This window comes from Chiloscyllium plagiosum, chromosome 8 (genome assembly GCF_004010195.1).
Source record: "Chiloscyllium plagiosum isolate BGI_BamShark_2017 chromosome 8, ASM401019v2, whole genome shotgun sequence".
NCBI lineage: Eukaryota > Metazoa > Chordata > Chondrichthyes > Orectolobiformes > Hemiscylliidae > Chiloscyllium > Chiloscyllium plagiosum.
Genome location: NC_057717.1, coordinates 96,625,310 through 96,637,187, shown reverse-complemented (window position 1 = coordinate 96,637,187; position 11,878 = coordinate 96,625,310). Strand labels below are relative to the sequence as shown.

At 43.7% G+C, this 11,878-nt stretch overlaps 1 protein-coding gene across 2 annotated transcripts in view; it reads right to left on the bottom strand.

Annotated features, from left to right (window-relative positions):
* LOC122552213 (dynein light chain Tctex-type 5-like) overlaps window positions 1-6,248 on the bottom strand; it is an 18,562-nt gene extending 12,314 nt beyond the window's left edge. Inside the window, exon 1 of one of the 2 annotated variants that reach the window (XM_043694845.1) lies at window positions 6,022-6,248. Coding sequence is in view for 1 of the 2 variants with exons in the window: in XM_043694844.1 (XP_043550779.1) it covers window positions 2,341-2,346 (6 nt within the window). In the remaining variant the exon portion in view is untranslated. Of the gene's footprint in view, window positions 1-2,340; window positions 2,351-6,021 lie in introns of those variants that run through there. The other variant, XM_043694844.1, reaches the window with a different exon arrangement.
* Between the last annotated feature and the right edge of the window lie 5,630 nt (window positions 6,249-11,878).

The following is an 11,878-nucleotide window of genomic DNA, read 5'->3' as shown; positions in this document are numbered from 1 at the left end:
GTGTTCAAGGGAATAGATCCCTCAAAGTTGCCACCCCCAGTGGATAGGGTTGTTAAGAAAGAATATGGTGTGTTGGCTTTCATTAACACGGGGATCGAGTTTAAGAGCTGCAAGGTTTTGCTGTAGCTCTACAAAACCCTGGTAAGACCACACTTGGAATATTGTGTCCAGTTCTGGTTGCCCTACTACAGGAAAGATACAGAGGCTTTGGAGAGTGTGCAAAGAAGGTTTAGCAGGATGCTGCCTGGACTGGAGGGCTTGTCTTATGAAGAAGGGTTGACTAAGCTCGGACTTTTCTCACGGGAGAGAAGGAGGAAGAAACGTGACCAGATCAAGGTGTACAAAGTAATGAGAGGCAATAGCAAGAGACTTTTCCCCAGGGCAGGATAGATTGCCATGAGGGGTCATAGGTTTAAGGTGTTAGGAGGAAGGTATAGAGGAGACGTCAGAGGAAGGTTCTTTACGCAGAGAGTTGTGAATGCATGGAATATGTTGCCAGTGGTGGTGGTGGAAGCAGAGTCATTAGGGACATTTAAGCGACTGCTGGACATGAACATGGATAGCAGTGAATTGACGGGTAGCATGGTTCGGTTATTTTATTTTAGACTAGGAATAATCCTCGGCACAACATCGGAGGCCGAAGAGCCTGTTCTGTACTTTTCTATATTCTATGTTCTATGAAGGCAAACCTGCTAAACACCTTCTTAACCACCCTGTCTACCTGTGATGCAAACTTCAAAGAATTATCAGCCTGAATCTCGAAGTCTCTCTGTTCCACTATCCAGGGTCCTACTTTTAACTGTATAAGTCCCACCCTTGTTTGTTTTACCAAAATGCAATACCTCACATTTATCTAACAAATTGACCTAACAAATCAGGATCAGTTTCAAAATGAGGTAAGAAATGAAGAGACTCGGAGAAATTTAAAACAGGGAGTGTCAGAACATATGATAAAGGTTGGAATATGGATTATGAAAGTTTTAAAATTAGGTACATATGAACATGCGGAAGAATAAATGAATTCAGAGCTGGAGTCGGCCACTCAGCCTGGTTCAGCCATTCCGTAAGATCACGGTACATCTCAATACTCCACATTTCTGCCGAATATAACTAACATTTCATTGCCTTACTCATCAACAGTCTATCAACAATTGCCTTTAAAATATTCACCAACTTGGCTTCCACTGCCTTTTCAGGAGAATTTCAAATTCTCTAAGAGAAAAAATTCTCCTCATCTCTGTCTGAGATGGATCATTCCCCTGCATGTGAAAACACCCTCTCTACCCTCACCCTGTCAAAACTCTTCAGGATCTTTTATGTTTCAATCAAGACATCTGTTACTCTACCAAACAGATACAAACTCCAGCAGATACAAACCTAATCTGTCCAGCCTCTCCTCGATAGACAATCGATGTAACAATCTAATAAACATTTGCTAAACTGTGTTTACATTACTCTTTCAATAAAGTGAAAAATCACACAACACCAGGTTATAGTCCAACCGGTTTATTTATAAGTACAAGCTTTTGGAGCGTTGCAGAAATTTGATGTCTGTGCCGATGTGCCCGATCATCTTGGCAAGTTTCTGCAGAAATGCAAGAAAGCAGGAAAGATCCCAAAAGGACTACGGATCATGAACCCACTCAAGTCAACCTACAACACAGACTCAATCTAGGTTTGTTCAATACTTTGCATCAGTGGTGTGACACTTTGATCTTTTGCTATAAATTATGTGTCGTGATCCCGCCCCGCTAGCTACCTGAGCTCTGAAAGCTCGTACATCCAAATAAACCTGTTGGACTATAACCTGGTGTTGTGTGAGTTTTAACTTTGTCCACGCCCATTCAACCCCGGCACCTCCACATCTTAAATAAATTGATCAATGTTGTACATAGTGCTCCACATGTGGTCTCAACATTGCTCTGTATATCTGATGCATAAACTCCGCACTTTTGCATTCAATTCCCCCCGCTATAAACCGTAATCTTTCAAACTGTCATAGAGACATAAGGCATGGAAACAGACCCTTCAGTCCAAGCAGTCCATGTTGACCATAATCCCAAACTAAACTAGACCCCTCCTGCCTGTGCTGAGCCCATGTCCCTCCAAACCTTTCCTGTTCATGTATTTATCCAAATGTCTTTTAAACGTTGTAAATGTACCCAAACCAACACTTCCTTTCGAAGTTCATTCCATGCATGAACCACCATCTGTGTAAAAAAGTTGCCTATCATATCTTTTTTAAATCTTTCTCCTCGCAACTTTAAAATTTCATTAGCTTCCTGAATAATTTTCCAATTCAGGCACCAAGACTACCAGAACTTTCTCCATCACACAGACCTGCATTCTCTCACCGTGTAGGTAACATTTTCATTTATTCTTCCAGTCAAAATAGATAGTTTCAAATTTTCCTGCATTATTCTCCAAGGGTGCAGAAGTAGTGGAGTGCAAATATCTAAGAGGATTGTGGGATTGGAGGAATTGGGAGATTGGGAGGGAGAGAGAGATTTGAAAACAGGGATAGGAATTTAAAAACAAAACTTTGCTTAATGGAGACAAGATAGCATTGACAATACGGCAGTGAAGAAGGCTTTTGGCACACGGGCTTTCATCAGTCAGGGCACTGAGTATAGGAGTTGGGAAGTTATGTTGCAGTTATACAGGACGTTGGAAAGGCCGCACTTGGAGCATTGCATTCAGTTTTGGTCACCTTGTTAATAGGAAGGATGTTATTAAACTGGAAATTTACAAGGATGTTGCATGGACTCAACGGTTTGAGTTATAGGGAGAGGTTGGAAAGGCTAGGACTTTTTTCTTTGGAGCATAGGAGACTGAGGGAGGACTTTATAGAGGTGCATAAGATCATGAGAGGCATGGACAGGGTGAATGCACTCAGTCGTTTTCCCAGAGTTGGAGAATCAAGAACTAGAGGGCATCATTTTAAGGTTAAAGGAAACCTGACAGGCAACTTTATTACACAGAGGGTGGTATGCATATGGAATGAGCTGTCAGTATAAGTGGTTGAGGCAGGTACATTAACAACATTTAAAAGGCATTTGGACAAATACATGGAAAGGAAAGTTTTAGAAGGATATGGGCCAAGTGCAGGGAAATGGGGTTTGTGTGGGCAGACATTTTGGTGGGCATGGACCGGTTTGGGCTAAAGGGCCTGTCTCCATGCTGTGGGACTCTCTGACTCTACCGGGAGGGAGAGAGGGATTTGAAAACCAGGATAGGAATTTAAAATCAAAACTTTACTTAATGGACATAAGATAGTATTGACAATACTGAGATTATACAGTGGAGGTCAATAATGTCAGTAAAAGAGAGCTTGGTCCTCTGTCACCTTCCTGATAGGATTTTAAAAAAAATCTTTTTGAGATTCTTCATCTGTTTTCTTCTCTAGGAATCTTCTTGACGCTATCTCTTTGATCAAGCTTCTGCTTACCTATGCTACTATCCTCTTATGTGGCTTGGTCAAAGAGAGACAGAGTCGTAGGTAGACCTACAGCTCGAAGACAGGCCCTTTGGCCCAAACCGGTCCATGCCGACCAAATTGTCCATTCACGCTAACCCCATTTCCCTGCACTTGGCCCACGTCCTTCTAAACATTTCCTATCCATGTATTTGTCCACTTTTAACTGTTTTTAATGTATCCGTCTCAACCACATCTGCTGGCTGCTCATTCCATATGTGTACCACACTCTTTGTAAAAAAAGTTGCCCCTCAGGTTCCCTTTTATTCTTTCCCCTCTAACCTTGGTGGGCCATTGTGCTTTAACATTTTGAAGTGTTTACAAATTGGCATTTTATTCCTCCTCCCACCCACCCCATCCCCATGGTAGTATTCGAATGGGTGGGGGTGGGCATTGCTGGTGATGGCACATGATGTAGTCAGGGTGGAGAGTGTGACCCTGACCTGATTACTGTCCTCGTCTTTCTTTGCGGGACAGGTAGTGGCGTTATCATCTCACATCGTCTGAAGGAATATCTGACACTGAATAGGACCAGGGAATAGTGATGGATTGGGTTTGAATTGATTATATAAATATTGGGAGCTAGTCATCAGTGGGGTGGGATTTTGCTGAAATGTACCTAATTAACATGAAGCTCTCAGTTGTGAACTTGAATTCTGCATGAATACAGTTATGTTTTGGTGCAGAACAAATGGGGCTGGGAGATACTGTTGAAGTAACCTTGGTAAAAGCTGCAGCAGTACATCTTCTCAACAGTACATAGCAGGGCGACAGCGCATATGTGATGGGGGAAGAGGAGGGGGGTTGTCCTATATCCATAAAGATTACAATTTCTGGGCATTGTTTCTCAATGATGAAAGTTGGAAGGGATTTACACCTTGTGTTCCTAATATCTTTAGATTTCTGATCATTACCACATTATTGTTTGAGAGAGCTGCATGTTGACTATCATAATTCCCATTAGAACAGTAATTGCACTCAATGGCAATGAAATGCTTTGGGATGTCATGAAAGGTGCTATATAAATGCAAGTCTTTCTATCCTTGCCATCGAGTGCTGTTCATGTAGTGTAGTAAAATCTTTGAATTAAAATAGACTGTAAAGGCATGCCATACTGCATGTATTCTCAAATAAGGAAACAAAAAGGGATATAGATTTAAACAAGACAGGTATAACGAAGCACTAGGGCTGACAGATTTTTATGTCCAACTCAATGACATTATGTTTCCCTTCTGCCGTGCTTTCTCCCTTTCATTGACTTTGTTCCACTTCTGCTGAAAGTATTAACTCCCGTTGTAGTAAACGCGAAGAGAGCATTCCATTTTAGTGGCATCGCAGCCAAGTCCAAGCTCAAGAGCGGGTTTGTTCTCACCCAATAGATGCACTCCTGTAATCTCCAGCAGAATGTCAGGGTAACAGTTCAGGCTGGAGAGCCTTTCCGTGCTTCCCAGATCCAATAGAAGGCTTCTATAGCCAAAAGTGGTACTGAAATCAAGTAACTCATTAGACATCTCTTAGTGTATAATCCTTCGTGACTTATACTTTAAAAACTGGGATGTTGTGAGTTCTGACTATACTTGGACAGAGCTCTCAAATAAATACAGCACTATTGCTTCACCGTAAATGCATCAAAGTACTGGGACTCCCTAATGTACAGTACTGTAGGACTGGCTAAACAATACAGACTGCAGTAGTTTGTATAGGTTCACCAACACCATAGGGTCATACAGCATGGAAACAGACCCTTTGGTCCAAGCAGTCTATGCCGGCCATAAAAACCGAAAGAACTGCGGATGCTGTAAATCAGAAATGAAAACAGAAGTTGACAAAAAAGCTCAGCAGGTCTGGCAGTATCTGCGAAGAGAAATCAGAGTTAATGTTTCGTGTCTGGGTGAGGAAGGGTCACCGTTTGTGTGCTGACCGTAATCCTAAACCAAACTAGTTGCCCCTGCCTGCACTTGGCCCATATCCCTCCCAACATTTCTTAATCATGAATTTATCTAAATGGCTCTAAGTGTACCTACATCTACTACTTCCTTTGGAAGTTCATTCTACACACAACCCACTCGTGTGTAAAAAAATTGCCCGTGTCCTTTTAAAATCTTTCTCCTCTCACCTTAAAAATATTCTCCCCAGTCTTGAAATCCCCCACCCTAGGGAAAAGATACCTGCTGTTTACCTTAAACGTATCTTTCATGATTTTATGGACCTCAATAAGGTCACACCTCTAACATCCAGTGAAAAAAGTCCCAGCCTTTCCAGCCTCTCCCTATAACTCAAACCCTCCATTCCCAGCAACATTCTGGTAAATCTCTTCTGTTTAATAATTTCCTTCCTGTAAAAGGGTGACCAGGACTGGACACAGTAGTCCAGAAGAGACTACAACATTTTATACAACCTCATCATAACATCCCAAATCCTATAGTCCTATATTCTTAAAGTTCTCCAGGAATGGGTAATCAATATTCTCACTAGCGATGCCCATGTTTCCCCCAAGTGATCTTTTAAAAAATCACTTCTGAACATAGAAAGATCAAAATTTTTACCTTAGGCTCCAGGGCAAACTGGTTAAAACGCGCCCGAGTGAGAAGCGAATCCTGGAAATGATATTGAAAACATAATCTGAGGCTTCAGTGAGTGAGTTCTGATGAAATCAGCAAATTGCAATGAGTATCTGCCCTTTTAAGATTGATTCAGTTGTCACTTGGAGCCAGCACCGATCATGAATGTGAAGACTTGTGATAAGGTTCCCGACTGGATTGCTGTGTGTGGGATCCCAGTCCCAATCAGTGCTAGGCTGAGAAAGGGAGGGGAGGGAGTAGCATTGAGCTAATCACAAACTCATGAACAAGATCTTAAAAAGTAAATGTTTACTCTGGGTGTTGTTAACAACTTTAGCAATTGGAAAGCCATCCATCAGCAGCTGAACAGAATGAGACAGAAGCGCTGTTGACATCCGTGAAGCAGGCAGAACACACTTAAAAGTAAATATTTAAACTTTTTGAAAGGAAAAACTTTTGAGTTATGGCTGGGGGGGTAGCAATCCAAGTTACAACTTCTCGTTATTCAACTGAGCTATGATTACAGCTGTCAGTGAAGACAAAGCCAATGATAAGGTACTGGATTTCAGGGTCAGGCACTACTCAGAAATGAAATACTGGAACTGAGGAAATATGGTGTATTTCAATGGAAATTGTACCCTGCTGAGTTGTCACATCATTGAACAAATTATTTAGAGTGACATGTATACACCTAATGTTTTGGAACCAACACATGCACTCAGACTTCACCAACAACAAGTGTAAGGATGTTTTTGTCACAATGATTGAGAATAATTGGGCAGGTGCCTCTATTTTACAGCCCCTCCTCTCTCATCTAGTTAATATTCCCTCCAGACTCCCCTTTAGCTCAGTCTTGAATTCTACCTTCTTCCTAACTTCACATGTGCCTTTCCTCATCTGAGTTCACCCATGTGACTCACCTCTTGTCCCCATATCCTAGAAGTGATAACTGCTCAGTTTCTCTGTTCCACCTTGTAGTGTTGTCCTTTCTGTTACCCGATCTTACCAAAACTAGCTCATCAGTCTCTCAACAAAATAAACCACCCTCGGTGCTCTGGGTTTTCAATCCACCTCTTCAATGTCCCTTTCCTCTCCTGCATGTGTCGGTGCTTCCCAAATCCGTGCCTACCTTTCCCATGACATCGCGTCTGATCAGTTTTCCATTCCTCCCACACAGCAACAAATGGGTGGCACGGTGGCACAGTGGTTAGCACTGCTGCCTCACAGCGCCAGAGACCCGGGTTCAATTCCCGCCTCAGGCGACTGACTGTGTGGAGTTTGCACGTTCTCCCCGTGTCTGCTTGGGTTTCCTCCGGGTGCTCCGGTTTCCTCCCACAGTCCAAAGATGTGCAGGGTCAGGTGAATTGGCCATACTAAATTGCCCGTAGTGTTAGGTAAGGGGTAAATGTATGGGTGGGTTTCGCTCCGGTGGGTCGGTGTGGACTTGTTGGGCCGAAGGGCCTGTTTCCACACTGTAATCTAATCTAATCCAAATGGATCTCATCAAAGTCGCAATTCAAATTCCCTCTGAGTCACACCTCGTTCAGTCAATCCCTCATCCCTCAGAGTGTGAGACACCATCCTTCCTCAGCCTGTACCCTTTCACATGGTTATCCACTCCTCCCATCCTTGGCCTCAGTTTTTCACTTGGCAGGAATCACAAGAGGACGTAATTTTATGATAAGGGGCAGGAGATTCAGAGGCTGGTGAGAATCTGGGATGGAAACCTCCCAACCTTTAGAACGTGAAATATCATAATGTTTAAAGAAATGGGACAAATATAGGAATTGGGATTTGATTAGTAGTAATTATGTATGTGCAGACCCGATGGACCTTTTGTGCACCGTATGACTCTATGACTGTCATCCTTTCATTTCACATTTAACTGTCCAATCATAGCCAGATCATCTCCAGAAGACCATTGGACCATAAGACGGGAGGAGCAGAAAGTAGGCCATCGAGTCTGCTTAGCCATTCAATTCTGGCCGATAAGCTTCTCAACCCCATTCTCCCGCTTTCTCCCCGAATCTCCAGCAATGGCTTCTCCTCCCACTCATTTTCCATCTCCACATGCTGGTGATTAGACCACAGTACCAGCGGTTTGAGGTCAGGTTTGATACATGCACTGATGACACTCAGCTCCAACATCCCAGTGCCTCTTTAGCCTCTCGAATGCCTCAGAGTTTGCTGGTCTGGCCTCCTTCAGTTAAACACCGACAAAACTGAAGCGGCTGTTTTTGGTCTCTTGAGCATCAGATTCCATTTTCTCTCCATCGTAAGGACCACTTACTCCCAACTCTACAATGGCAGCATTGTCTCTGCCCTGCTCCAACCAAGTTTCGACTTCTCTCTCCTCCAGGGTGACAATCACAATCCTCTCCTGGCTAGCTGCTCAGCCTCCACACTCATTGAACTTCACCTCTGCCATGATTTCTCACTTGTTCCTTACCAGTTCCACCCAATAAATCCAATTTCACATTTTCAGATTTCTCTGGAGATTCCTCCAGGAATTCCTCCTCACTCTTCCCTCCTCAGATCCTCCTGCACTACTGAACTCGGCATTCTGATGGCTCCAATCTTTGGTTCTACCATTGGTGACTGTTCCTTCAGCCTCCACACTTTGAAATCCTCGAGAAGATGAAAAGAAAGTCTCTCTTGGTGCCTATTCAGCCTCGCCTATTCAGCCTCTCCCTCTAGCACAAACCCTGGCAACATCCGTGTAAATTTTTTTGAACTCTTCCAAGTTTAACAAAATCCTTCCTATAGCAAGGAGACCAGACTTGAATACAGTATTCCAAAAGTGGCCTTAATAATGTCCTGTACAGCTGCAATATGACCTCCCAACTCCTATACTCAATGCACTAACTGCTATCCTACCTACCTACTACAAACCTGTTGTCCAAGCTCCCTTTGTTCAGCAACACTCCCCAGGACCTTAACATTAAGATTAGATTCTCTACAATGTGGAAACAGGCCCTTCAGCCCAACAAGTCCACACCCACCCTCCGAAGAGTAACCCACCCAGACCCATTTCCCTCTGACTAATGCACCTTACACTATGGGCAATTTAGCATGGCTGACCTGCACATCTTTGGACTGTAGGAGGAAACAGAGCACCCAGAGGAAACCCACACAGACATGGGGAGAATGTGCAAACTCCATACAGTCACCTGAGGCTAGAATCGAACCTGGGACCCTGATGCTGTGGGGCAGCAGTGCTAACCACTGAGCCACCGTGCCACCCAAGTGTATAAGTTCTGTCCTGATTTGACATACCAAAATGTAGCACTCACATTTATATAGACTAAACGCCACCTGCCACTCCTCAGCTCATCGGCCCATCTGATCCCATCACATCATTGTACTCTGAGGTAACTTACCTCACCATCCAGTACACCACTAATTTTGGTGTAATCTGCTAATTTAATAACGAAACTTGTTTCTGCCCAATGATTTAACAAAATATAACTGTATATCAAATGTAAATTGTTAGGACATGTTGTTTTGATTCATTAATTCACTAGCATTCATTGCCTCTCCTGAGCTGCTCTTGAGAAGATTGGGGAGCTGCCTCTTTGTACCAGTAGCTGTGGTACGTATAAACTGGGACATAGATAACACAGCGGTCATGACAGTCCATGCAACTTTATGAGAACGAGCTACTGTAGTTTCTCAGTAAGTCCCTGCTTAAGAATCCATCTGCTGGCTGCCTGCTGTCACAAGAGGGCGATGTCTGCATGTTTTATGTAGTTCACTGCCCCTTCAGTGACCTGCATGATATACTGAGCTTCCTCTCAAAATGTTTATTTATGTTCTCTCTTTGGGATGTGTGTGTTTTTGTTTTGGTTTGCAGCTGCAACAGTCCCAGCACATTTCCACTGCTCAACCTATTGTTGGGGCAATGTGGTAGATGCTAATCAACGACTTTATCGAAACATGCACCCCAGCAACGACTCGAAACTACTCGCTTTTGACACCGCCTAGTTCAATAACTGCTTTGGTGCAGAGTTTATTTAAATAGAGAGCCTTGCGACCCAAACAAATTCTAGTTAGCCTCTTTTTTCTGATGTATATGTCTGCATAAATTGGTCAAAGAACCTACTTTCTGCACAAGCTGTTGTTAAACCACACATGTTACTCAGAGTGAAATTTCCTGCATTTCAATGTAGCCAAAAGCGTAACCACAGAGTGTGTAACTGCGCAAACCAACTTCGGCTCAACAGCAGTGCGAGAACACATTATCTGGTCATTATCAGATTATTGTTTATTAACATTATTGCTGTCTGTAGGAGTCTGTTCTGTACAAATTAGTTGCTTCATTTTCTACGGTACAACAGTAAATAGACTTCAAAAGCGCTCCCTAGTTGCAAAGCGTTTTGGGACATCAAGGAATCATAAAAGGCACTATATAAATGCATTCAGTTATCCATCGCTGATCAGGGGTTTGTTTGTTGGATAGAGTCAAACTCCGATGTTTGCTTGTTTTCTTAATAATGTTATTGCACAGAATCAAACTGCGTTTATGACAATGTATACATTTAAAGATTTTTAATTTTTGAAATTAAGAAAAAGAGGTTTAGGTGGTAAACGTTGGACTAAACGGAGAAGCACAGCCCTCCCAGTTTACATCACTAACTCCTAGAAGAACAGATTCAGATGATTTAGGACAGAACATTGGGCCAATTCCGAGAAATACACTTTAGCATTGCAAAAAAGAAACGAATCAGAGGCAGACGAGGTTATCAGACATGCATCTTAACAAAATATGATCAAAGGCCGTCTATTTAGAAAAAAGAGCAAGGCTTGTTTAAACAATTAAAGGATCGCATGTCCAGTTTATTCTTCAGAACCCTTCACTGAATCCGAGACGTTAGCTTTGCTTTCTGTCCGACGATGCAGCCAGACCTGCTGGGTTTATCCAGCAATTTCTGATTTTTGTTTCCGATTTCCAGCACCTGCAGCCTTTTAGTTTTTTTTCATCATCTAAATGCAAATCCTTGAGTGTTTACTAGAGAACAGCTGGACTGGAATATAATGGGGAGGGGAGGAAGAACGCGCAAGTTTTACACTGATAGATCACCACAGTTGCAGACAATGTGTCATCCTATCTCATCTCTCCCAGATTGTCAGTCCTCGGGGCTGCCGAAGATTGCCGAATCCATGGTCACGGGGCTGCCGGAGATTGCTGAGTACTTGGTGGCCGAACCCAGACTCGAGTCTTCAGCCAGCGGATAAAGGGGGCGCAGTGGTAGTTTGGCGCACTGACCTCTACACCGCTGAAGCCAAACGCCAACTCGAGGACACCTCTTCCTACTGCCCCCTCGACCATGACCCCACACCCATCACCGAACCATCATCTCCCAGACCATACAGAACCTCATCACCTCAGGAGATCTCCCACCCACAGCTTTAAACCTCATAGTCTGGGAACCCCGCACTGCCCGGTTCTACCTCCTTCCCAAGATCCACAAGCCTGACCACTCTGGCCGACCCATTGTCTCAGCATGCTCCTGGCCCACTGAACTCATCTCTACCTACCTCAACACTGTCCTATCCCCCCTAGTCCAGGAACTCCCCACATACGTTCGAGACACCACCCACGCCCTCCACCTCCTCCAAGACTTCCGTTTCCCCGGCCCCCAACGCCTCATCTTCACCATGGATATCCAATCCCTCTACACCCCCATCCACCCTGACCAGGGCCTCCAAGCCCTCCGTTTTCTCCTCTCCAGACGTTCCCAACAGTACCCCTCCACCGACACACTCATTCGTTTGGCCGAACTGGTCCTCACCCTTAACAATTTCTCCTTTGAATCCTCCCAATTCCTCCAGACCAAAGGGG